This window comes from Trachemys scripta, chromosome 11 (genome assembly GCF_013100865.1).
Source record: "Trachemys scripta elegans isolate TJP31775 chromosome 11, CAS_Tse_1.0, whole genome shotgun sequence".
Lineage (NCBI taxonomy): Eukaryota > Metazoa > Chordata > Testudines > Emydidae > Trachemys > Trachemys scripta.
In genome coordinates this window covers 1,180,484-1,207,086 of record NC_048308.1, presented here as the reverse complement: position 1 = coordinate 1,207,086, position 26,603 = coordinate 1,180,484, and the positions used below count along the sequence as shown (strand labels likewise).

The window sequence follows — 26,603 nt, the reverse complement described above, 5'->3', positions numbered from 1 at the left end:
GACCCGCAGCAGGAGGGGGCACGCGCTCTCGGTCCTGGGTTCGATCCCCGCTCTCAGCCGCGGTGCGGGTGCATGGCTGCAGAAGGGCTGTTTGGATCCGGACCCTGCTGTCTGGGCCCAGGACGGATCCACAACCCGCCCAGGGTAGAGGGAGCCACCAGCTAGCCCCTGCCCCATGGGAGGGACTCGGGAGCCACTGAGCGGTCCCCGGAAGGCAGGCCTGGCAGGGAGTGGCCAGGTTGGGGGCTGCCCCCACCCCATAAGCAAAGGCCCCTGCAGCTGAGCTCTCCTGGAGAACACCAGGTTTCTGTTCCCAGAGGCTAAGGGCCTCAGTTTCCCCAGGGACGGAGACTCACTGGGACAGGCAGCAGGGTCGAGTGGCTAGAGCAGGGGAAGAGGAGCCAGGACTCCTGGGTTCTAAGCCCCCCCCCCACTCCCGCTCTCTGTGCGACTGGGGAATGTCCCCGACCATCACCCGAATGGGGAGAGTGATCCTGAAAAAGCTGCCCCCTGGGGGGAGGGGAAGTTTAACCCCTTCGTGTCTGCAAAGCCCTGGGCAGGCTGCAGGGCCCTGGGGCTCCCCCCTCTGACCTGGCCTTTCCCCCCCAGCTATAAGAAGGGTGGCGTCGCCTCGGGGATGAAGCATGTGGAGACCAACACGTACAATGTGCAACGGCTGCTGCACGTGAAGGGCAAGAAGAACGTGGTGGCTGGAGAGGTGGGTGACGGGGGGAGGTTGGCACAAGCCCCAGAGCCCCCAGTCCACGGCCGCACGCTGGCTTTGGGCTTAAACCCAGCGCCAGGGGCCCTTTGCCAAAAGCCAGCTCAGGGCAGCGTACACACAGGGTTCTCCTTCACTTCCTGTCCTAAACATCTGCACTGAGCCGCTGTGCATCATTAGCAACCGCGCCCCACCCCAGAGGTGGCCGCATTTCAGCACGGGGCAGGTAATCCCTGTGCAGCGTTGCTGTGTGTCTGTTGGAGGGCTGTCACACCCCGCCCCAGAGGCAGCTGCATTTTATTGGGGGGGACGCTGTGGCCATAACGCAAAGGAGGCTAATGAAATTCAGTGCAATGCGGGAGCTGAGGCCTGAGAGGGTCATGTCAGGGTGAGCCTGCTCAGGAGCTCCTAGACACTGGGACAGGGTGTGTGAAATGCAGCCTTCTGCGGGGGGACTCAGAATCGCATCGCTGTGTGTCATAGGCCCTGTACTGCCGCCAGCTGGTGGGGATTCCCCTTTAACTCCCATCCCAGGGAGAACCCTTTAGTGCTAGAGAACCCAGGAGTCCTGCCCCCAGCCCTGTGCTTTGCCCCCTTGCTCCCCCACTGACCTGGCTGCCTTCGCCTGCAGGTGGAGATGAGCTGGAACAGTTTCAACCAGGGGGACGTTTTCCTGCTGGACCTGGGCAAGCTCATCATCCAGTGGAACGGGCCGGAGAGCAACCGCGCCGAGCGGCTGAAGGTAGCGTGGCAGCGTCCCAGCTAGGAGGGGCCAGACCCCCCCCCCCGGGTCTCTGTGCGGGTTGGGCAGCCTCTGCCGCTGGGGTGCAGTCGCCCAGCCCTGCTGATTACTGAGTGACACCCACTGGGGACGTGTCCACTGGGCTCTCTCCAGGGGCCTCGGGTGCTGCTGTTGTTCGCTCAGCCCCGATCCTTCCCAAGGAGCTCTGCTGGCTCCCCGCCCCCATCCCTGCAGCGTCCGGGGCTCAGCCCCTCATCTCTGCTCTCACCTGAGGGAGTGGGAGACCCAAACACCCCCTCGGCAGAGGGAGAAGCTGGGATGGGACGTGGATCAGCTGTCCCTGCAGAGAGGGGGCTGCCACGTCCCCTTTGTATGGTGGGGGAGCCCAAATGGGTTGGTCTCCCCCAAGTCAGCCCTGCCCCAAGAGAGGGGGTCTCCCCTATGGCAGCTCTGGTGCCCCTCACTCCTGACCCGCAACCCCCTGCTAGCCCAGCCCTGCCCGCCCCCACAGCTCTGCCGGTGCCTCTCACTTCTGACCCGCAGCCCCCTGCTAGCCCAGCCCTGCCGGTGCCCCTCACTCCCGACCCGCAACCCCTGCTAACCCAGCCCTGCCCGACCAGCTCTGCCGGTGCCCCTCACTCCCGACCCGCAGCCCCCGCTAGCCCAGCCCTGCTCCCCGCAGCTCTGCCAGTGCCCCTCACTCCGGACCCGCAGCCCCCTGCTAGCCCAGCCCTGGGCTCCCCCCTACAACTCTGCCGGTGCCCCTCACTCCCGACCCACACCCCCCTGTATTATTCCATAAATCAGCTGCCCTGTGTCTGCTGCCCTGCCCGGGTTGCTCTCACACGCAGCCCCATGTTTTGGCCTGTTTTGGTGCAGGGCATGAACCTGGCCAAGGACATCCGGGACCGCGAGCGGGGCGGGCGTGCCCAAGTGGCTGTGGTAGATGGTGAGGACGAGGCGACCACCCCAGAGCTGATGAAGATTCTCACCCATGTGCTGGGGGACCGGAGGGAGATCAAGGCAGCCATCCCCGACACCGTGGTGGACCAGAAGCTGAAAAGCATTCTGAAGCTCTACCAGTGAGTCGTCCAGGGGAGGGGCCAACACGCAGCATGTGGGGTGAAGGAAGCTGTCAGCCCCGTGGGGAGAGGAGACCCCTGCACAAGCGGGCCTTGTGTGGTCTCCCTCCAGGACTCTCCCATGCCCTGGCATGCCCACACTGCATCTTATCTGAGGCTAAAAAGGGCTTCAGGCCCATCAATCCACCCCCCAAAGCACTAGCTGTATAGCAGTTTCCTGCAGCAGTGAGTTCCACCAGTTAATTGCAATGTATTTCCCTTCTCCGTTCTCCCTATTACCTTTTTCATGCCCTGTAGTGTCCTCTGGTGCTTGCATCATGAAATACTCCTCCTACAGAGACAGCAAGAGCAGCTACGGAGCAGAATCCCTCTGGGGCTAGTCAGAGCGGTGTCAGGTGAAGTCAGTTTTAAAGTCACTAGCAGCCAGTGGCTAGGCTTAAATGTCTCCAGCTGTAGCTGCTGTGAAAGGTTTTTAGGCGCAGACTCAGGAACCAGCCTGTCTCTGACGTGTCCCTATTTCGCAGTCACCGTTTTCAGCCAACGTGCGCACAGTTCCCATAAAACGTTGGTTTTCCCTGGTTTTTGAATTCTCTGCTGGAAACCTGCTCTTTCATAATCCACATTCCTCTGAGGTAGAAAACATGCATCAGACAGAGCCAGGTCCCTTTCAGCGTCATCTTTGTGACCATCTGCAGGAAAGTCCAGGAAGTTAGAGATCTGCTCTGCCTGCGTAAATGAAAGGAGATCCCTGCATATCTCCGGGGGGGTTGTGGAGTCTGCAATGTGAAATCTTACTTCCACCCTGTCCACTGTGATGGTTTGTCTCTGGGGCACGGAACAGGGGCATGGTGATGAGATTCTGCCACCTTTCTTGCTTTGTTTGTTCCTTTTGGTTGCAACCTTTGTGGCTGTTTTCCTTCTGTTTCTGTCTCCTGTTTACTCCTGACGCCATGTCATGTACCTCTCTAGCTTGCTTAGATACACCAGCTGGCCTGTGTTCGTCATAAGATCTTTTAAAACTCTCCCAGGTACGGCTGAGGTTAGCGTTAAATAAGTATTTTGCACGTAGCGCCACCGAGTGGCTGAATTGCGCAATCCAGTTTAGCATCCCTGGCCAGGTTCGCAGCAGAGGGCAGCTTTTAAAGGGGCAGTGCTCGCTTAGCTCAGGGCCCTGCGTTCCCTGCTCTGTGCGGGGCATGGCTGAGCTGGGGCTGTCTCTGGTTTCTCGCAGTGTCTCCGATGCTGAGGGGAATCTGGTGATCCAAGAGGTCGCCACCCGCCCCCTGACCCAAGATCTGCTGCAGCACGAGGTACGTGGTCCCTGCGGGAGGCTCCCGAGGGGTTTCCTCTGAGCTCCTCGGGACTGGGCGCACAGACAGATGGTCTCTCCAGCCCTCCCACCACGCCAGTATCTGAGCGGCGTGGTCCCTGCTAAGGAGGAGGGGATGTCTCCATCCCTTCTCCCACTTGACGCCTCTGTCAGGCAGTCCCACGTGCCCAGGGCGACCCGCTGGGAGCTGAGCCAGCAGAGGGGACCCCAGGCTGTGGGATCCTGACCCACTGAGCCCACCAGGAGGCAGGCAGTGCAGCGCGCACTTGGGACCCATTGCTGGTGGTCGAGGGGGACTCCAATCTGACCCCTCTCCCCCGGCCCCCCAGGACTGCTACATTCTCGACCAGGGTGGCCTGACCATCTACGTCTGGAAAGGCAGGAAGTCCACCAAGGAGGAGAAGCAGCAGGCCATGAGCAGAGCCCTGGTGAGTGTGTGTGTGCGGGTGGGTGCTGGGGCAGGACCCGCAGCGGCTGGGATGGGGAGATACCCTGTGCCCCGTTCCCAGCCCCCACAGGTCGCCAGGTGGGTGGGGGCTGCATGTGCCCAGGTGTGACCTCATGGTGCCCCCTGCTGTCTGTCAGCCCTGTGGAAATTAACCCCTTGGGGTCTGGACAGCTCCTGTGCAGTGGATTACTGGCTGGGAACCCCCCGAGAGGACGCAGCGCCCCCTAGAGGCGATTCTCACCGAGCTGCGTCAGCCCTGGGGGATTGGGGTCTGCCAGTGGGTGGGGCCCTGAGCTGCCCACCGGGACCCTGCCTCTCCTTGCTCAACTGTCACACCCGGTGTAACGGCCTTGCTTTTAGCGGAGTCACTCCTGATTGGCACCAGCATGGGCAACAGGCCCCCAGAGCTCTGCGCCAGCCACAGGGCACCCCCCCACACTGCATCAAACCCGCCGTGCGACAGAACCTGGTGTTGTACACATGCACGGACACAGGTTCCCTGGCACATCATAGACATTGCCACACAGACCCCCTCACACGCACACACAGGTCCCCAGGCACACCTACAGCAATTCTCCCTTATACACACACACACCTCCCCTTACACAAGCACGCACACACACACACTCAGATCCCGTTGCACATGCCTGTGCGCACCCATATTGCCAGCAGATCGAGGGACGTGATCATTCCCCTCTATTCGACATTGGTGAGGCCTCATCAGGAGTACTGTGTCCAGTTTGGGGCCCCACACTACAAGAAGGATGTGGAAAAATTGGAGAGTCCAGCGGAGGGCAACAAAAATGATTAGGGGGCTGGAGCACATGACTTATGAGGAGAGGCTGAGGGAACTGGGATTGTTTAGTCTCCAGAAGAGAAGAATGAGGGGGGATTTGATAGCTGCTTTCAACTACCTGAAACGGGGGTTCCAAAGAGGATGGATCTAGACTGTTCTCAGTGGTACCAGATGACAGAACAAGGAGCAATGGTCTCAAGTTGCAGTGGGGGAAGTTTAGGTTGGATATTAGGAAAAACTTTTTCACTAGGAGGGTGGTGAAGCACTGGAATGGGTTACCTAGGGAGGTGGTGGAATCTCCTTCCTTAGAGGTGTTTAAGGTCCGTCTTGACAAAGCCCTGGCTGGGATGATTTAGTTGGGGTTGGTCCTGCTTTGGGCAGGGGGTTGGACTAGATACCTCCTGAGGTCCCTTCCAACCCTGATATTCTATGATATTCCCCCGCACTCATACACAGACCCAGAGATCCCCTTATGCACACACAGATCCTCTCATACAGCCGTGTGCACACACAGACAGATTCTCTGGCGCGCACACACTGCTTGGTACCTGCTGGCATGGGGACCCGGGTGGAGACCCAGGAGCATTTTGGGGGGGGGCTGTTAAAAGGCTGCCCCCCATCAAGGCGAGGGCACCACTCTCCCTGCGGTGCCCCAGCCTCTCTGATCGCCCGGTGCAGCGCTGGCTTGGCAGTGACATCGCCAGCTGGACGAGGGGCTGGAGCCGGGACGCCCCCTCTCTGCTGCCCCCCCACCCACCGGGCGCTGTCTCTTGCAGGGGTTCATCAAAGCCAAGAACTACCCACCCAGCACCCGCGTGCAGACCGAGAACGACGGGGCCGAGTCGGCCATGTTCAAGCAGCTCTTCCAGAAATGGACTGTCAGCAACCAGACCAGCGGCCTGGGCAAGACCCACAGCCTGGGCAAAGTGGGTAAGGGCCGGGGGCCCGGGCACCAGTGGGCCAGGGGGTGGGGCCCAAGGAAGGGTCCTGTGGCAGCCTGCGGAGGGGGATGGGGCTCAGCTTGGGGGGCTGCTGGGAGCCCCTCGATACCGCCCCTCCCCCCCAGCTGCGAGTGGACTGGTCAGCCGGCCGCGTGCCCCTCCCCCACCCAGCCTCAGTGCCCGTCTTTCTCCCCCAGCCAAAGTGGAGCAGGTCAAGTTCGACGCCACCACCATGCACGCCAAGCCCGAGGTGGCCGCGCAGCAGAAGATGGTGGACGACGGCTCCGGGGAGGTTGAGGTAAAGGACAGGCCGTCGGCCACGGGCCTGGCCACCAGCAGGGATTGAACCGGCCCCGGCTCCTGTGTGGCTCTGCACAGCGGGGACACGGGACCCCCCCACCCCTGCTGGGTACATGGGCTCCCCCATGTGACCAGTGGGACCCCTAACTCGGGACGCAGCTGTCAGGTGGGCGTTGATGGGGTCAGCAGAGCGAGGTGCCATGGGGGAGGAGGGGGAGGCCCGACCAGCCAGTGTGCGGCTGAACAGAGCCGGTGCCGTTGGCAGGAGGCTCACGGACCCAGCCCAGCTCCAGGACGTTAGCAGGCCTGACTGGAGTTGCCGGCACGGAGCAGGGCCACACGCCTGGCGCATCCTCCAGGTGTCACATGGAGACTGAGACATCGGCCCTCCGGATCCCTCGCCTCTGGGCTCTGCCCCCCTGCATACTCCCAGCAGGGGGCACTGGCAGCCCCTGATCCCCCCAGCCCTTGGACTCTGCCCCCGCAGCATCCCCACGGCAGGGCCCAGCCGGCCCCCAGGGGCTCAGCAATGCCAGCTGCTGGGGGGGGGTGGTAGGAGCCAGCCCCCGGCTCATTCCCGGCTCCCCGGCAGGTCTGGCGCGTGGAGGACTTGGAGCTGGCGCCGGTGGAGACGCGCTGGCTGGGCCATTTCTACGGCGGCGACTGTTACCTCATCCTCTACAAGTACCTCGTCAACAACAAACTGCACTACATCATCTACATCTGGCAGGTGCGTGGGCCCCACTGCCCCAGTCTCCGATGGGCTCAGGGCCTGGGTCGTCCCGGACCCCCCCAGCCGAGATCCCAGCTCCAGCCGGGGCCAGGGCCAGCAGGCATGGGACGATCTTCCCCTGCACAAATCCCGTCCCGACTGTGACAGGTAGAGATCGGCTCTCGCTCGGATGCCAGGGGTTAATCTCCCCAAAATCAAGTCGTCACTGACCAGGCTACCTCTGCATGTTCTTGTTACCTGTAGACGTGTCCAGTCTCAATTCTTGTCTTCAGCGCCATCCTGTGGCAGAGAGTTCCGCAGGTCGATCACGCGCTGGGTGTACATACCTGGGCTTCGTTTTGAATTTGCCCCGTTTCAGTCTCATGTAACATCTCCTTGTTACCGTGCTGTAACCACAGGGCCAGAGCCGACGCACCCTGGACCAGCCGCTCTCCAGTCGCCGCGCGGCATCCCAGAGCAGGGGGTGGGAGTGAGGTCACAACACAGGGGGATGCCCCCTACCCACGATGCAGGGACGGTCAGTTAATGCTAGCCAATGGCCACTCTGGGCTGGTTTGCATCTTCCACGTGCCACTCAGATCCTAGCCAGCCCGTTAATTCGCTGCGGGGCGGGGCTTTATCTTCCTCGTTATTTCCCAGATGGGGAAACTGAGGCCCGGTGAGGGGCTCCCCTGACTTTCATGGTTAGGTGACTCGCCCAGTGCTGGGTCGGTGTCCGCGCTGGGCCCAGGGCTCCTGCGGCTGGGGGTCCTAGGGGTTGCGTGGCTCCGCTCTGAGCCCCTCTCCTCCGTCCCTCGCCCTTCCCTAGGGCCGCCACGCCAGCAAGGATGAGATCACCGCCTCGGCCTACCAGGCCGTCATCCTGGACCAGCAGTACAACAACGCGGCCGTGCAGGTGCGGGTGCCCATGGGCAAGGAGCCTGCCCACCTCATGGCCATCTTCAAGGGAAGGATGGTGGTGTACGCGGTGAGTGCCCGGGATGGGGGCGGGCCCCTTGCCTGCCGCTCCACCGGTGCCAGCCCAGGGCCCGCTGGCAAGGTGCCGTGACCTGTGCCCATGAGCGCAGTGTCCTGGCCTGTGACCCCAGGGCTGCTTGAGGGGGGAGTGTGGCTAGGTTGGTCCATACGCTGCTTGGCCAATGGACGATATGACTGGCCACTAGATCTGCTACCAGCCCGCCGGTGGGGAATTAAGTAGCTCTGAGAGGGAGGCCACGGGCCCAGCTGATTGGTCAGTGGGCCCCTGACACCCCTAGGCAGATAGCTCGCTTGGGCCAGCGGGGCCAGTAACAGACAGCGCTGCAATCGCGGTTCTGCGGAGGGTGCTGGGGCGGCACCGGGCACTGCCCACCTGCCTGCAATAACCAGCCGCTGGCTGACAGCTCAGCTCCCCACCAGCCACGGAACAGAGCCCCGGGCAAGTGGGGACACGGGTGGCGTTATCCCCTTGGTGCCAAAGGGGAAAGCGAGGCACGGGAAGAAAGCACTCGCTTGAGGCTGTCCCACAAGCCAGGGGGCAGAGGCGAGGCGAACCCCCAGCATCGGGCACTGGCTGGCAGGTGGGGCTTGGGATGAAATGGGCAAGCTGATCCGTGGGGCTGGAACAGGGGCGGGCTCCCCCAGGCTGCCACGGCCGACCCATAAGCTGTGTTCATGGGTGGTGAAGGGGCTCCCAGCCTTAGGTCCATGTTATAGAGGACCCCGTTCCCCCACCCCTGTCACGGTTGCGGGGTGAGGGTGGAGGCCGGTTTGATGTCTTCTCTCCTCCCCCCTTCCCCGGTGCTGTTCCCCAGGGTGGCACCTCGCGGGCTGGCAACACGGAGCCGATGCCATCCACCCGCCTCTTCCACGTGCATGGCACCACTGAATACAACACCAAGGCCCTCGAGGTGACCCCGCGCGCCTCCTCCCTTAACTCCAACGACGTCTTCGTGCTGAAGACGCAGGCCTGCTGCTACCTCTGGTACGGGAAGGTGGGTATGGCGCTCGGGAGCCTCTGGCTGGGGGACGCGAGGGCCACAGCCGGGCCCAGAGCTGGAGAACCTGAGCCAGCGGCGAGATGCTCGGGGCAGAGAAGTATTCGCCCTGGTCTGGGGGAGGCCGGGAGCCACCTGTGTTGTAGGGTTCCCCAGACACCCGGCTGCTCCCTGCTGGAAGGGTCCCGCTCCCTCCTCCCACCGGGATCCCGTCTCACTCCCCTGCCAGCGGGAGGACGGTGCTGAGGATGGGCCGGACCCATGGCAGGTTCTCGGCGCTGCAATGGGAGACCGCGCGGCCCCTCCGGGGGGTCCTGACCGATCGCGCTCTGGTCCCCCGCAGGGCTGCAGCGGGGACGAGCGGGAGATGGCGAAGACCGTGGCCGACCTCATCGCCAAAACAGAGAAGCTGGTGATAGCCGAGGGCCAGGAGCCGGACAACTTCTGGGTGGCCCTGGGAGGGAAATCCCAGTACGCCAACAGCAAGCGGTAAGGGCTGCGCCCCGGCAGGCCCTGTCAACTCTGGGGAGGGGGTCGAGCCGTATTAGAGTTAGTGTTCGAGACACTGTATTATAACAACGAGAACAGCCCCCAGCTCGTGTCTAGCTCTTCCCAGCAGCAGGTCCCAATGCGCTTCACCGAGGAGGTCAGTATCAGCGGCATCACTCCCGTGTTACAGATGGGGGAACCGAGGCACGGGGCGCCGAAGCAGCTTGCCCAAGGTCACCCCGTGGCTGAGCCAGGCATGAATCCCAGTATGATGCTCTATCCACGAGGCAGGACGGCCTCGGGAAGAGGAAGTGCGAGTTACTGACCTCATTGAAGCACTAATGAGCTGGCCGGGTCGGTCACCGCCCCCGCCCCCAGAGAGCTCCGTGAGCCGGAGGGGAGCGGTGGGTTTGGCTGCGGGCCGGCCATCGCGCTACCTTCTAGGTTAGGGTGGTATCGTCTCAGGTGACAACTTGTGTTCCTATCTGCAATGTGCCAGGCCGGTGTCTGGTCCCTCCAGCGCGTCCCAGACCCCGCAGGCTACGGGCCCGGCCGTCAGTGCGGCTCTGAGGTGTGCCGGACGTAGGGTCGATGTGTGGCAGCCTGGCATGACCGCTCAAAGCCCAAGGGGTGGAACCTTGATCCAGAAAACTAGGATCATGGCTGGAGCCAAATATTCCTCCATGCGAGAAAGCCCCTTGGTCGCCGTTGCGTGCTGGCCCAGGGTAGTTCTCCAGGTGGGCAGCCCCTGCGCCTGTTGGTCCCCAGGGGTCATGCAGCCAGACACCGTTTTCCTTGGCAAAGCCAAGAGCCAGGCTGGGTTCTCTAGTATCTGACCCTCCTTCCCCCCTTGTCTACAGACTGCAGGAGGAGACCTTGTCGATAACACCCCGCCTCTTCGAATGCTCCAATCAGACCGGCACGTTTGTGGCCACGGAGATCACCGATTTTAACCAAGATGACTTGGAGGATGACGACATCTTCCTGCTGGACACCTGGGACCAGGTAGGGCGGGGGCTGGGAGGGGCCTGGGCTCCTGTTCAGGTTCCTGGGGTCCTACAGGAGGGAGGGAGATTTGGGCCCACTGTCTCCCCCAGGGAGGGCTGTATTATGATCCCCCCAGCACAGACGAGGGAGCCGAGAGACGTCTCTCCCCCACAACCACGCAGCAAGTCACTGGCAAGCCAGGCTTAGAACTGGGAATCTACTGACCCCTTGCATGGTCCTCCGGGCCACATTGGCCACCCAAAGTCCCGGGGTGAGACTGCAGCAGAGCCAGGCCTCCAGCCCAGAATTCCTGGCTCCTGGCCCCCTGCTTTCAGCCCAAGATCCATCCGTCCTCTCCTGGAAGAGACCAAGCGCCAGGGAACGTGATCCTGCACTGGCCCAGGAATGGGCTACTCGGGGCTTTCCCACGTTAGTGGCTGGCGAGGGGGCGTTGTGGGAAGCGGCTGGCACTGGTACGGAGGGGCTGTTCCTCGCGCAGGTGTTCTTCTGGATTGGGGAGCACGCCAACGAGACGGAGAAGAAGGAGGCGGCCGTGATGGCGCAGGAGTACCTGAGATCTCACCCCAGCGGGCGCGACGCCGACACGCCCATCATTGTGGTGAAACAAGGCTACGAGCCCCCGACTTTCACGGGCTGGTTCCTGGCCTGGGACTCCCTGAAGTGGAGCGTGAGTGGATGTGCAGGGGTTCCCCGTTTCCCCTGCCGCTGGCAGGAGGTGTAGGCACAGGCAGGGCACGGCGGGGCATAAATGCTACGTCACCCTTCGGATTAAACTTTCCAGGTATCCATTGACGAACTGGGTAGCCCTGATGCCCTCTTAATCCACAGGCTGGGGGTGAGGGGAGCCTCCCACACAGCTAGCCTCTGCCCAAGGGGCTAGCGAGACCCAGCGAGTGCCAGAGGCTCTGGGGCGCAGTCACCCATTCCCCAGAACCAGCTGCCGGCCCCACGAAAGGCTCCGTCTCCCATTGCCAACTGCCCGAGACAGCCAGTCCCTGGTGCCGGTCATTTAATGACCCCCGTCAGCACAATCCCCGTCCTCCGGCCCAAGGGCTGCCAGGTGCCGCTGACTCCGGGACACTTCCACCTGTGTCTGCAGCAAACGTCGCTACCCACCAGGTCCCCTAGGGCAGGGCTCTGAGTCCTGCGCCTCTCTCCCTGAGCCCTGGCGATCTCCCCGGCTGGGGGACTGCTGGGGAGGGGCAGGCCCAGGGCTGTATGGAGATGGGGCCAGGCACTGGGACCGAGGCCCAGCCAGGCCCGGCGCCGGGGGAGAGATTTGCAGCAACCAGACTCGTGAACAGAGCGGTTCTGTCCCAGCGCCTGCCCGGCTTGACTCCAGTAACCCAGCCAGCTCTGCTCTCCGGCACGCCTGGCTCTGGGCGCTCCCGGCTCAGATCTCGCTTCTCTCCTGCAGGACAAGAAATCCTACGAGGAGCTGAAAGCCGAGCTGGGAGAGGACAGCCAGTTCAGCCAGCTGACCACGGTGAGTCCCTTGGGGAAAGGCAGCCTGGGATAGCCGGGAAAGACGCGAGGGCCGGTGGTGCTGAGCTGCTCGCCATGCTATGCACACCCCCTGCTCGTGGCTAGCGAGGGATGCAAAAGCTCCCAGGCTTCCCCGTCCCACAGCAGCCGGGACCCGGCTCAGTCAGGGATCGGAGGGGTTTATGGTTTGCCCACACAGCTGTCCCCAGGCGCAGACAGTGTCACAGCCATGGCATACCCCGCCCCACAGAGCTTGCAGTCACATTTAGACATGACCCCAGGCAGAAACCTGCCCCCTGCGGCTGGGTGCGGGGCTCCAGGTCAGCGTAGAGGTGGCAGGAGGTGGGGACGGCCGCCATGAGACGCGGTGGGGACGTTGGCGAAGGCTGGCGAACAGCACAGGGTGGGGGCTTCGCGGAGCAGGCCGGCAATGGCTCTATGTGACTCTTCCCCCTGGCCCCCCCGCAGGAAATCACAAGCCAAGACATTTTCACTGCCAACACCACCTTCGGATCAAGGACCTTCCAGACCTTCCCCCAGGAGCTGCTGGTGAACAAGTCCTTGGATGAGCTGCCCGAGGGAGTGGACCCTAGCAGGAAGGAGGTGAGAAGGGAGGGACGGGTGTGTCAATAAGAGCACGGGGGGCAAAGGGAACCACGTCCCGCAGACAGTGCTCGAAAGGCAAGCCGAGCCTCTCAGCTGTGGGAGGGATATTTGCCACAGGGCCAGAGCGGCTGGCACTGAAATCAGGGCATGGCCCACGGCAGAAGCAGCAGCTGGCCCTGGCCTGTAGTGCAGGTGGGCGTTTAGGGTCTGATCCTGCCCCCGTGACAGAATTTCCTTGGGCCCCCAGGGAGTGAAGAGCAGCTCCTTAGGCAGCTATGCACCGAGCTCAGCTCCGCGGCTAGTGGAGACACCCTGGGGCACAAGGAGTTTAATACCCAGCCTGCACGTTCAAGGGGGATGATTTTGCAGGGGCCCATGGGTCACCCCCCAGCTCCTCGTTCGGTCTGGCACTTAGCCAAGGGGCTGAATTCATTATCGGAGGCCAGTGTCACTCCAGGGTGGGCGGCTCAGTGGGGTTAATTTTGTTGTGTGCACTAAATAGTGCCTGAGCACCTAGAGCCCTGGCCTAGAACTGGGCCTGCCGGTGGCGCGCGTGTCCACGGCCATACCAGCCCCGCCCGCATAGAGCAGTTCAGAGCCGGGGGGGGGGGCGTTTGCCCCCTGCTGGTTGCAGAGGAGCATTAGCTGGCCCCGTAGAATTACCCAAGTGTTAAGCATCCTTAGGGGCATCTTCAGCAGAAGTTTTAACAGAAGGAAACAATCCGCCTTGTGCCAGCGGCTCCGAGCAGCCTCCTGCCGGCCTCCCCTGGCGTGGAGGGTCAGCTGCAAGGCCGCCTGCAGAGCCGTGAGCCCGTCGAGACAGCCAGGGTGGAGGAGGGAGCGTGAGCAGTTCTGAATGCCCACAGCAGGGCAGTATCCTGAAAGTAGTGACTTGGGCCTGGGCCCGGCGCTGTCTCCAGCTCTGAGCTGCTGCAGTCATTGGAGTGTCTCGGAGCTGGGACGTGGCCAGGCCGAGGGACTGCGGTCGAAATGGAGAGGGAGTAACTCCAGCCGACGGCCTCGGGTTCCAGTCCCGGTGGAGACTTGCAAAGGTCTAGGATAAATCAGCTGCTTCCCTGGTGGCCTCCAATGGCTCATGCCCCCCTCAGCTCTTGCCATCTGCGTGTCAGATCGAGAGCCATCTCCTGGTGGCTGGATACCCGCCTGGAGAGAGAGGGCCGCCCAGGGCACGATCCCAGGAGGCGGCCCAGGTCTGACTTCTGTCACAATTCCTGCTACCCAGCAAAGCCAGAGGGCTGGGAGGTTGTAGCTCGGCAGGACGGCCCTGTTGGCAGGACCGCAGTTGTCACCCCCCCCTCATCCTGGCCCCTCTGCCTCTCGCAGGAGCACCTGTCCAGTGACGATTTCACCGTGGTCTTCGGCATGCCCCGGAATGCCTTTGCTGCCCTGCCCCTGTGGAAGCAACAGAAGCTCAAGAAGGAAAAGGGCCTCTTCTAAGCGGAGCAGCAGCGAGATGCAGCCGGAGATGTTTGGTTTAGTATTTTTATTATTAAGAAAGTAAAATTAAAGTTAATGCAGAGAACGGGGCTGCGCGCTTACCCCTGCTTCGGGGCCTGCTAACCATTCCTCCCCATTGTGATTTTTTGGGCAGGGAAAATACTGATCTCCCCCTAGGCTACAATCTTTACTTTCCAAGCTACCCTCCTGGTTGGGTTGGTTTGACAGCGATAAGTCGTGTGTGGGGATCTTGCCTTAGCAAAGTGGTGTGGCAGTGGGTACGACGGGTGAGTGTTGACCAGGCTCTCACGGAGCACGGCTCCTTCCCCCCGGCTTATTTGGTCTGTTCCCCAGCCTCCGCCCGGGATTGTGCAGAGGCAGCACACTCAAGGGAGAAACAAGAATAGAGGTGGGAATCGGAAACCTCCTGCCCTGTAATCCCAGCAACACCACCGACCTGCTGGACAGCCGTGGGGATGTCCCAGCACCTCTCTGCTTCAGTTTTCCCATCTGTAAAGTGGGGGTGCTTCCATGCCTTAAGCCGTGGTGTGAGGTGCCAAGTAATATGTTGCTAAGTGGGATTAGAATGATCTTCGGTCTTTCTAGATGTCAGATCCTTGCAAAGCTGTTTACATTTTCACATGCATTGGTACCTCACCGCTAAAGATAAAGTATACAGCCCACGGCTGCAGCCTCCATTAGCTATTAAGCCGTCATGAAAAGTATTATGCAAATATTTGTGGTGCTGGAGGTAAAGGTTCCAGCCGCCGCAGGGAGTGACATGTTAAAAATCCGTATGCCACACACTTTACTGAAGCACAGCGCCAACTTTAATGACCTTGACCATGTTTGTCTTATTTGTATTACCATGGCACCTGCAAGCCCCAATCAGGATCGGGGCCCCATTGTGCTAGGGGCTGTACAAACACATGGAAAGTCTGCCCCAGTCTAAGGCAGGATACACTTTGTGGGAGAAAGAGGTGACCGGTAGGTCAGTCTCTACATTAGCTCTGATGTAGGTAATACCTCCTAGGGCAGTGGTTCTCAACCAGGGGTACGCATCCCCCTGGGGAGTACGCAGAGGTCTCTCAGGGGTACATCAACTCATCTCGAGATTTGCCTAGTTTTACAACAGGCTACATAAAAAGCACTAGCCAAGTCAGTACAAACGAAAATTTCCTACAGACAGAATGAACAAGTCAGCAAATTGTCAGTAACAGTGTGGCTGACACACTTTGGTATGTTTATGTCTGATTTTATAAGCAAGTAGTTTTAAGTGAGGTGAAATTCGGGGTACGCAAGACACATCAGACTCCTGAAAGGGGGACAGTCGTCTGGCAAGGTTGAGCGCCACTGCCCTAGGGATGCAGGGCCTATTTGCTACAGCAGATGTTGCCCGCTGCATCAGGACTTAGCAGGTTTTGTTGTTAATACGATTCCCTCCCACTCAGTATTGAGAGGGGACAATAAAATTTCCCTTGTGACTTCAATCTGGATTTACACTCTGATCTCCGAGGCGAAATGCAAACGCATTCGCCAGAAAGCCGCATTTGGTAGTGCACTGTCAGAGTGGTGGATCCACGAAAGTGCAGTGGGAGAAGGGAACGTGGGCTTGTGAGGGGATTCTTACTAACCACGGACAGAGCTTGGAGCCGCACAGACTAGACGCTCATGTCCAAAGCAGCTTACAACTGAAATAAATGCACATCTCCACGGACAGGCAATAGAAGAGCTTGCAGTGCTGCTTTCACTAGCGCTTAAGGTCACTAAAAAAATGCACAAAATAAAGTTACTGAGCACGAGAACGGCCAGACCAGGTCAGCCCAAAGGTCCATCCAGCCCAGTGTCCTGTCTGTGACAGTGGCCAGTGCCAGGGGCCCCAGAGGGAATGAACAGAACAGGGAATCCTCAAGTGATCCATCCCGTCGCCCATTCCCAGCTTCTGACAAACAGAGGCCAGGGACACCATCCCTGCCCAGCCTGGCTAATAGCCATTGATGGACCGATCCTCCAGGAATTTGAACCCTGTTATAGTCTTGGCCTTCACAACATCCTCTGGCAAGGAGTTCCACAGACTGACTGTGTTGTGTGAAGAAATACTTCCTTTTGTTTGTTTTAAACCTGCTGCCTATTAATTTCATTGGGTGACCCCTAGTTCTTGTGTTATGAGTAAATAACACTTCCTTATTTACTTTCTCCACACCTGTCATGATTTTATAGACCTGAATCAGATCCCCTCTCAGTCGTCTCTTTTTCAAGCTGAAAAGTCCCAGTCTTATTAATCTCTCCTCATATGGAAGCTGTTCCATCCCCCTAATCATTTTTGTTGCCCTTTTCTGAATGTTTTCCAATTCCAATATAGCTTTTTTGAGATGGGGCGACCACATCTGCACGCAGTATTCAAGGTGTGGGCCTACCATGGATTTATAAAGTGGCAACATGCTATTTTCTGTCTTTTATTGATCCCTTTAACGATTCCCAACATTCTGTTCGCCTTTTTGACGGCCGCTGCACATTGAGTGGATGTTTTCAGAGAATTATCCACACTGACTCCCAGATCTCTTTCGTGACTGGTAACAGCTAATTTAGACCCATCATTGTATATGTATAGTTGGGATTACGTTTTCCAATGTACATTACTTTGCATTTATCAACATTGAATTTCACCTGCCATTTGGTTGCCCAGTTTTGCGAGATCCTTTTGTAGCTCTTTGCAGTCCGCCTGGGACTTAGCTATCTTGAGTAGTTTTATATCAATGGAACAGAGTCGTGCTCTTCTACAGTACAAACTAGTTTCTTCTTCGCTAAAGGTACAATACAGGCCCCGGCGTAAGCAGAGTGGAGTCGAGTGCTCAGATATCCACATCTATCTGAGTCTACAGAAAACTCCATCTTTGTGGAAATAAGATTCAAACTCATCAGAGGGTTAATAAAGAGGTTTTAATTTCACAAAAATCTATCTACACATCATTTAAAAAGGAAAAAAACAAGAGCAAAACTGTAAAGTATACAGAGGAACAGATCTGCTAAAACACAGAGAAAGTGCTGCTCCACATCAGTTGTGTAAAGAATCAAAAGTCACTCAATGCAGACTCTAACCCAGTCATGTGGCATCCATCCTGGCTGCTTTCAAACACACACACACACACACACACACACACCTGGAACCCCTGCCCCAGCAGTCTTCAAAGAATTCTGTAGTCAGGAGGCACGTAAGACCTCTGGTGGGACGGGGAATACTGACAGCAGAGTGCAAAGGATACATAACCCCTTTTTATTCTCTCTCTTTGGCAGTTGATTACAATCTTAGATTAGATCAGTTAAAAAGTGACCCAGTTAGTTCTTTCCAGCCACACACAACTTCCCGCCCCCCTCCAACCCCAAGCAAAGAATTCTTCACGGGCATCTAAAACCTTCTGTGAATTTCAATAAAATGTTAACACTGGATAATCAACTGCTTCTCCCATTGGTTGCAGTGCAAACAGCATATGCTAATCCTTCCAGGACATCAGACACAGCACACACAGAAAGGAAGTAGAGTACACTCCAAATCAGGCCATTTAATCCAGGATGAAAACATGGCTGGGGAGGCAATCTGCCAAGGTTAAACACATCAAAATGCTCTTCTCCCAATTATTAAGTCCTCATATTATAGACTGAAGCTTTAGTTAGGAAGCTAGTACCTGCATTTTGTTTTTGTTGTTCTTTTGCACATCCCAGTACAACAGTCCTCTATGTGGGACTCAGTCACAGCGCAATATCTGGGACAAAAATTCCAGTTCATTTACATAAACATTTATACATTTATCATAAAAAGTAGCCGAATACAGTGAAGGAGTAAATCAAGAACAAGTCAGAGCAGACATCCGATGATGGGGTGGGGGTGGAAGGAAGAATGACATTGGTGTTTTGTTTTTTATACGCTGACGCACCATCAGACCAAACTAAACTGGCTCTCGGATTCTTTTGAAACCGACAACTCCGTATATTTCAGGAAATGTCAAAGAGTGTTTTATAACATGCACTCCATAGAACCCTCTCTAATTAATAAGATACATAATTCATACCAACAGCACTCCACCATCTCCCAGAAAGCCCCACTCTCTCTAGCAGGCCTCAACACTATTAACACAGCCATTTTAATAAAGGCATTAAGGGTTTGTAGGATATTTAAATGATTTCCTCTCCAAGATATCTGATGCTAAAATCCCTACATGTGCTGGCTTTTATTTGGTTTGTGTCTGTCCTACATATAATCCAATATGGTTGTGAAGATTGCACAGAGCTCAGCTCTACTGAATTTCAAAGTTATTGCAAAAATACAAGTAGTATTGAATGTGAAAGTGAATTAGGTATAACACAGAACACTGGGAACACATACTGCCCCTGATTCTGAATGAACTAGCTATGCTGTGCAAAACCCCCAAAGTATATACTTATACATACACCCCTTGACAAGTTACAGATTTCCTTCCTCATTGTCACCCTGGAGCGGAGAGAAAAAATCCATCTTTAGACGGGGGATGTGGGGTGCACAGTGTTGGACTGACAACCAGTTCTGTTCAGGAAAAGGTTCATAGGGCCAGGCAAGTTGCCATATGCCAAAAAAAGTGAAAAACACATATGTTCACTAGTTGTTTCTAGCTATGAGAACCTGGTTTTCACTAGAGGGTCCATGAAATCTGGTTTTAAGCGTCAGCTCTCTCAACTCCGGATCTACCTCAAAAATGGTTTTATACATAAATTAGGGTAACAACTAAAATTGGGCAATCTTGGATTTTATTAGCAATGACCTGATTTGGAGTACTGTGCCTCAACCCGATAATTTGCTCCCCACCAAGCAATCAGCAGTGCTAACTCGCTGATATTATAAGTACATTTGTTATTTTAAGCGCCATGTGTGCTGCTTTCAGCATGTAGGGAAAATGGGGAGGCTGGTTCAGCTGAGGAAGATAGCTTTGCCTTTATGATGGAAGAGATCTTTGCCACATTTTCACAGGTATGTGCCCTTTTCAGTAAAAGAAAATTCCTACATTAACCCCCCCCCCCCCCCCGACACACACACATTCCACTAACATTCACTGTTGACAATACAAAATCATAATGATTTATAATAAATTAACATGTCATACACTACTGGTGCTGCACCTTATGAGGTAAAAGCTTTGTCCCATTTGTGACCGAAGTTTAATGCTTAGGCCGTTTACTAGGAGACCAACACAACCAAGACGATATTATCCAAGCCGTAACAAAAATCATTTCGATTCGCTTGGTACACGGACCAGAAGATCAGCCTTAACTCTAAGATCTGTGGAGAAATTATTTTGCCTCCTGTCCTCTACAGCAACGGTTTGTCTACTTAGCTCTGGGTGGTTTATTCCTGAGAAACTCCTAACGGTAGTTTAAAAACAAATATCTTTGCATTCTCTGTAACCAATTATTCAAATAGCAAAATCCAAATTAGGGGCAGAAGAGTAACTGCTCCAATGATTAGCAACAATTTCTTTGCAATAAAAGTAAATGCCAATTAAGGGAAATATTTGCCCATATTAAATAAAAGACCATTTGAAGGTTCAAATAAAAATTCAATCACTGGATATTTTTGCCAAAGTCAGCTATAAAATGAGCGTCATGTTACCAGGTACAATTAGGATAATAAAATGGAACAGTTCTGCCCTGTAATCTCTTATGGTAACACTCAGTACAGGTCTTCAAAAGCTTCTCAGCTGATTTAGTTTATTCCAGCTGAGCAGCCCATATTCCTAAAAAACCAACAGACAGCTAGAATAAAAACCTCGATGTCTCTGTGCTATTCCTGGGATCTGTAGGGACAATGTGAAATTATGGATCAGTCTAACAGCAATCCAAGTGCAAAAAGAATTGTTCAGACTTTCCACGTGAGGATGCCAGAGACAAACCTTTATGCCTGAGCACCCTGAAGGGCTAATGCCAGTGTGCGATGCAAAAAGAAGAGTTGTAGTTCACTTCCTTTTACTGCTCACACTGGCTCTGCTCCCCTCCCAACAGGCCAAAGCTTACCTTCCATCCCACTGACTAGCTGCTGCTGTCAGAGTCAAAACAAGGCAGCTCAACGTGCTGTAAAGTCAGTGAGAAACAGATACACTGACAGGAAGATGTAAACTGCCATATGCAATGACACTGTGAAGAAAATGCAGTCAGAAAGAATCAACTTTTTAAATGAAAAAAATATAATCTCATTTCTAAACAAAGACAACAAAGAACTGTATACGATGACAGAGTGTGAGTAGGTAGGCAATACATTCCACAGCATCAATAGTTTGTTTCCTGGAACTGCATGTAAATGGCACAGCATTTACAACCTCATGAATGTCAAAATGCGTCCACTTGAGTGATGTCGGCACACCTGTTAGCAGGACAGACGGGCAACAGCGTACTTGGTGATCTAGGTTTCCAGTGACTATTACTGACACGATACATGCCAGGTTGCAGGCTGTATTGCTTTAATTGCTCGTGGGGGGAAAAAACAGAATGCCACGTGATATGTAAATCTTCCCCGTTCACATATCATAGTTAATGGACTTTAAAGTCAAGTCTCTTTTTGCACTATTGTTTCATCAGTTTATGAGCAGCTGTGGTCTTGTGGCTTGATGTAACACTTTAAGGCTCCATGCTGACAGAAATATTTCTGGAACAATAAAAATCTCACCACAGGAGGAGTGCTTTGGGATGTCAAAGGTTTACCAGTGTGGTTCAGGCCAAGGTTTACATGCGTGGTTCTGCAAGTTAAGCATCCCATACGCCTTACTTTTTGTCTCTCGTTTTGGCCCTGAGCTGTTTGCTACTCCTGCATGTCTTGCGCAAGTTCAGAATTCTCCATGCTTGGGAGAAACAAGGGATTTGCTCTTCACAGAGGCTGACGAACAGACCGCCCCACTTCCATGCTAAGCGGCTGTGTGTTCTTTTCTGTTTCTAGTAACTCATCGAAGATTTCCCTAGAAAACACGAGAAGGGAGATTATGAAATCAACGAGCACAGAGCTGCTGCACAAGATGAAAACAGTCCTGCGGGAAGGGAGAATGACACACAGGAAATGAGTGGTTTAATTTAAGCCTTGGAAATTTCAGAATTATAAATCCTACTAGTTAAGCCTAAAGAATTACACCTTGTCACTAAATATCTCTAAGCAGAGCTCCTGAAATTCTGAAGCCATTCAGAACCTGCTGGAAGCTGCAGTAAGATTTTGCAACAAATTATAGCAAATTTAAGAGCATGTTAAGCCTTGCAGGGAAGAGGGCAGCAAAAATAGAATAAATTAATGCTAGTAAAACGGTTAGGGAGAATATGGGAATTTACAAATATACGACTATGTCAGAGGAAAACATACACTAAGGACTAATACTTAGCTGAGATACTGAACATCCTCTTTAACCATGCCTTTAACACTTAGCTATCATCTCATTATGACAATTAGAACCACAGAATCAAAGGGTTAGAAGGGACTGCAAGGGTCATCTAGTCTAACGCCCTGCCAACATGCAGGATTTGTTGTGTCTAAACCATTGTGTATTAGTGAGGGATAATTCTGCGCTACTGAACTTTCAGAGGATGCTCTAGTGCTACTCAAAATCATATGCAGCAGTAACAATCAAAATTCAGACACACTGACAAATATTAGATTTGGCAACTCCACTGAAGAGGATGGTAGGGAGGGGAGCACAGAACTTCATGACTGGGAAATGATTACTACTAGCCCAAACTGCTGAGATTCTCTTACTTGTGCATGTAAAAGAAGATATAGCCACTTCGGTCTCTATCACACTGCACAGAGGCCTCTAGCGTTCTAGACACTTCTAGGTCATTGTAGGTGAACCAGGACTGTTTCTTGATATCATAGACATCACTAATATAGTGGCCTAAAAAAATACAAAGAGAAGCCATATTTATTTTCATGCTATAGTTTAAAACAAATCAGTAAGTGGTTTCTAGATACCCTGTTGCAGTTAGCTGACATTTAAATACTGAAATGCCATCATGTTGTACAAACCACTTATAGACTAAATGGATATTTTGGACTAATTCATGTTAACTATGAAAACAGATCTTAAAGCTTTTCTGCATCTTCAAAGAACACTACAACCATTTTCAATGACATTTCTTTAATCTCCACATGAACAGAGAGAGACCGAGACTAAAGATATCATATTCCCTACCTGAAGAGGATGTGCTTCCAATATGGCTGACAATGCTGACGAGACGATAAGAATGAGGGAGCTCTCCTACCTGGAAAATACAATCCAATCATTTGCTTTTAAATATGCTCTTAATGGCACTTAGCTCAGAACAGGCCTTACAGCACGTTAGAATATGGCTTTGGGTACTTGGTACACAAAGTTCAACTGTTTGAGAAATGTGATCAAGGAACATAGGAACTGCCACACTGGATCAGGCCAGGAGGAAAAAGTGTCCCTTTAAAACTGGGAAATGCCATATGATTTTGTTTGTTTTTGTTTCCCCATTCACCAGTCTGCCAACAGAACAGTAACAAAGTAGTCATTGTTTTGATTCCAAACCAGTAAGATGAGACAAGCTGCTCTCCATTTTGCTTTGCACTGCCATTTGTCTAGACGAGCTATTTCCTGAGTGACCACTTTCCATTGATATCAATAAGTCCACAGAGAGAAGTTAAAAGAAAAATCAAAGAGAACTATATTGATTTCTGCACTATTAAAACAAACCATTTGATAAATGAGGAAAATCAGTAGAGAAAGACTGGATTGGTGGCCTAGAGATTCTCTCTTCCCCTGCTCTTGGAGTGTTAAGGAGAAAATGTCTCTCTCCTCTTATTTGGGGTGAAGCTCTTCTCATCAACTCAGCCGTGACAATTAAGAACAGGTAATGCTGACTGGCTTTAAAGAGATTTCCTGGTCCTCCTTGGTCTGATAGACTGATTGATTGGAGTTCAACAGGGGTGTGAAAATACAGCTCTCTGATGAAGGTACAAGCAATTGGAAGGGAAGTAAAACTTCCCTAAAAGAATTCCCTATAAAAAACATTAACCCTTTCCTTTCTAGATGGCCAAACAACACTCTCGTCACAAGCAAGATAGATGAGTGACCCTCAGTGGGTCAGACAGCATAGACAGACAGCAGGAGTTGTTGCTATATTCCACTCAGGGCTCACAAGGCCTCCTCCACAACTTGTCTGATCTTTAATGGTCCAGGACAGGGGTGGCCAACTTGTGGCTCCGGAGCCACATGCAGCTCGTCAGAAGTTAATATGCAGCTCCTTGTATAGGGCCCGACTCTGGGGCTGGAGCGACAGGTGCCAACTTTCCAATGTGCCAGGGGATGCTCACTGCTCAACCCCTGGCTCTGCCACAGGCCCTGCCCCCACTCCACCCCTTCCCTCGCCCTCCCCTGAGCCTGCCGTGCCCTCGCTCCTCCACCCTCACCCCCCAGAGCCTCCTGCATGCCACGAAACAGCTGATCGGGAAGTACGGAGGGAGGGGGAGGCGCTGATTGGCGGGGCTACTGGTGGGTGGGAGACGCTGGGAGAGGGTGCTGGAAGCTGCTGACATATTACTGTGGCTCTTTGGCAATGTAAATCAGTAAATTCTGGCTCCTTCTCCGGCTTAGGTTGGCCACCCCTGGTCCAGGAGCTAGAAACCCACAGCAGTTACTAGCACTATCACAAACCACTACACTGTCTGAAATGCTGTTTCTTCCTTTTTGATAATTAAGCAGCCCGTATTTTTACTTGTTTCACAGAGCAGAATGCTTCCAGTACTCAAGTTACTCTGTTTCCCTGTTCCCCTCCCCTCCCCACCCATAAGATTCCTCATAGCAACCAAAGGGCCTCAGCAGTTCTTCTCACTGCAGGACCCGCTCTTACCAAGGGAGATTACTGAACTAGGCATTGTTTCCCAATACTAATGGGAAGCTGCTACTTAACAAGGTCCTCTCAGACGGAACAGATGCACTTGCTCCATAATATCTAGTGCTGAACACGGGAAGAGACGGTAGTTCCCCATTCAGTGCTTGAAACAATGGAGCATCACCTCAGCGTTCCTTTTCAGCTCTTCAGCTTCAGCTTCTGAGTACTCCATGTCGAGAACATCCTCAGTCCCAGAGTCCTCATCAGAGCCAACGCTGTCCAGAAGAGAGCTGTTAAATTCTAAATGGCACAAAGACACAATGATGCCAGGTCAGCATTTTTGGCATATACAGGAAAGCACATCACAGTTACAGAAGGTTGGGTTATATTTATCTTCATAATGGATCTTCGTAAACAAACACAAAGGAAATACTAAAGCTAAAGGCTCTCCCTTCTGACGGAAGCAAGGGATATTGGAAAATTTACAAAAAAACTACCTCACATCCCCTCTCTACCCATCCAAAAAAAAGCATGGTGATTTATGCTGTGAATCTGAATCAAGGAACAGACCCTGAACTCTAGAATGCAGAATAAAAAGTAACATACAAACCTTTCACTGGTTTTTACAGTAGGTCTATGTTAAAGGGTGCAAAAACAGTTAATGCGACAGTAAGAGTGCATGGCAAACTTTTTTGCAAATTTCATTTGATTGCCTAGCTGCATTTTTCATAAGCTTTGGTGGCCCCTGGTCAACATCCACATTAAATGCACTGTACCCATTTTGCTTAGTGACTGGGAAGTTTCCATGGGGAGAAGCATTTCTCTATATTTCAACTATAAATTCTATTCACAAACTACACTTATCAATTAAAACTGGCATCTAAACCTACTGCTGGCAGCATCCATCTTTTCATTGTTTATACATGGTGAGAAGGGCTGCTCCCTGCAGGAACTTCCAGAATGCTTGGCTGAGCAAAGTGCACACAGCTTTCTGTTAAAGCCGGAAGGGCTCCCGTACACAGTGTTCGAAACTTTCTGGGATTTTGCAGCTACCCAACTAAAGCTTTTTCCCAGCACTTGTTACAGAAGCACCTAAACCTTTTCCAGATAATTTAAATTTGCATGGCGAGTCCTGATTGGATTTGAGTTCTCTGCTCTTCTCCTCTCCCTGGTTTTTTAAAACTGTCATCATGCCAGTTATGATGGATTGGACCAAAAGAAACCTGATGAGGTTCAACAAGGACAAGGGCAGAGTCCTGCCCTTAGGACAGAAGAATCCCATTCACTATTACAGACTAGGGACCGAGTGGCTAGGCAGCAGTTCTGCAGAAAACGACCTAGGGGTTACAGTGGACGAGAAGCTGGATATGAGTCAACAGTGTGCTCTTGTTGCCAAGAAGGCTAACAGCATTTTGGGCTGTATAAGTAGGGGCATTGCCAGCAGATCGAGGGACGTGATCATTCCCCTCTATTCGACATTGGTGAGGTCTCATCTGGAGTACTGTGTCCAGTTTTGGGCCCCACACTACAAGAAGGATGTGGAAAAATTGGAAAGAGTCCAGCGGAGGGCAACAAAAATGATTAGGGGGCTGGAGCACATGACTTATGAGGAGAGGCTGAGGGAACTGGGATTGTTTAGTCTGCAGAAGAGAAGAATGAGGGGGGATTTGATAGCTGCTTTCAACTACCTGACAGGGGGTTCCAAAGAGGATGGATCTAGACTGTTCTCAGTGGTGGCAGATGACAGAACAAGGAGCAATGGTCTCAAGTTGCAGTGGGGGAGGTCCAGGTTGGATATTAGGAAACACTATTTCACTAGGAGGGTGGTGAAGCACTGGAATGGGTTACCTAGGGAAGTGGTGGAATCTCCTTCCTTAGAGATTTTTAAGGCCTGGCTTGACAAAACCCTGGCTGGGATGATTTAGTTGGGAATTGGTCCTGCTTTGAGCAGGGGGTTGGACTAGATGACCTCCTGAGATCCCTTCCAACCCTGATATTCTATGATGGAAATACTTTGCCCAAAGGAAGGTTCATGCAATTTGCCCTGTGAAGTCATCAGACACTGGATTAGTCTAATCCTCTCAGGTTTGTTCCACAGCTGAACCCTCGTAAGTGAGAATGCTTTATTGCCAGATCTCATGCTCATGTTCAGAGCTTTATAAGCTACGTTGTCCCAAGGAATTGCAGGCTGTCCAAGTGAGTCACACATGGAGGCGCAGTCACAGAGAACGCTTAGTCCCAATACACTGATAATGCTGGGATTACTACACTGTTACAGCACCAAAGAAAAAAGACAACTGCTGGCTACATGTGAGAAGGGAACAGCAGCTTCATAGTGAAAACTTATTAGCATCCCTTTTAGCAAGTACCTGCTGTCACAATTATGAATGATGTGACAGCATGCTGAAAGGCATTTGACAATATTCAGGATGTCAAACAAAATTAAGCGATTGCAAATCAAGAGGATTTTAAATTTCCAGTGACAGACCCTACCAGTCTACTACGGACCGGAAGTGCTGCAGGGGGAATGCACTCAACCACTCCTGGAGAAGGAACTTGCTTTGCCAAAACAACACCCCCAATATCCGATAAAAGAGTGAGGCTGTGGACTGCAAAGAGAGCCCGAGAATCAG

General features: G+C 53.7%; 2 protein-coding genes across 4 annotated transcripts in view; one reads left to right on the top strand and one right to left on the bottom strand.

Moving 5' to 3' along the window:
• The window catches only part of VIL1 (villin 1), a 36,142-nt gene extending 20,290 nt beyond the window's left edge, over window positions 1-15,852 (top strand). For both annotated transcript variants that reach the window (XM_034786427.1, XM_034786426.1), the window contains exons 5-20: window positions 610-718; window positions 1,353-1,463; window positions 2,343-2,545; window positions 3,777-3,855; window positions 4,205-4,303; window positions 5,896-6,049; window positions 6,258-6,358; window positions 6,953-7,090; window positions 7,902-8,060; window positions 8,887-9,066; window positions 9,413-9,558; window positions 10,419-10,563; window positions 11,045-11,233; window positions 11,984-12,052; window positions 12,520-12,654; window positions 14,002-15,852. In XM_034786427.1, the coding sequence (XP_034642318.1) occupies window positions 610-718; window positions 1,353-1,463; window positions 2,343-2,545; window positions 3,777-3,855; window positions 4,205-4,303; window positions 5,896-6,049; window positions 6,258-6,358; window positions 6,953-7,090; window positions 7,902-8,060; window positions 8,887-9,066; window positions 9,413-9,558; window positions 10,419-10,563; window positions 11,045-11,233; window positions 11,984-12,052; window positions 12,520-12,654; window positions 14,002-14,115 (2,131 nt within the window). In that variant the 3' untranslated portion in view covers window positions 14,116-15,852. The remainder of the gene's footprint in view (window positions 1-609; window positions 719-1,352; window positions 1,464-2,342; window positions 2,546-3,776; window positions 3,856-4,204; window positions 4,304-5,895; window positions 6,050-6,257; window positions 6,359-6,952; window positions 7,091-7,901; window positions 8,061-8,886; window positions 9,067-9,412; window positions 9,559-10,418; window positions 10,564-11,044; window positions 11,234-11,983; window positions 12,053-12,519; window positions 12,655-14,001) is intronic.
• USP37 (ubiquitin specific peptidase 37) overlaps window positions 5,221-26,603 on the bottom strand; it is a 71,104-nt gene continuing 49,721 nt past the window's right edge. The window contains exons 21-25 of one of the 2 annotated variants that reach the window (XR_004647741.1): window positions 24,155-24,270; window positions 22,308-22,377; window positions 21,872-22,010; window positions 17,265-21,089; window positions 5,221-5,233 (exon numbers count right to left, since the gene is read on the bottom strand). Coding sequence is in view for 1 of the 2 variants with exons in the window: in XM_034786425.1 (XP_034642316.1) it covers window positions 21,002-21,089; window positions 21,872-22,010; window positions 22,308-22,377; window positions 24,155-24,270 (413 nt within the window). In the remaining variant the exon portion in view is untranslated. Of the gene's footprint in view, window positions 5,234-17,254; window positions 21,090-21,871; window positions 22,011-22,307; window positions 22,378-24,154; window positions 24,271-26,603 lie in introns of those variants that run through there. The other variant, XM_034786425.1, reaches the window with a different exon arrangement.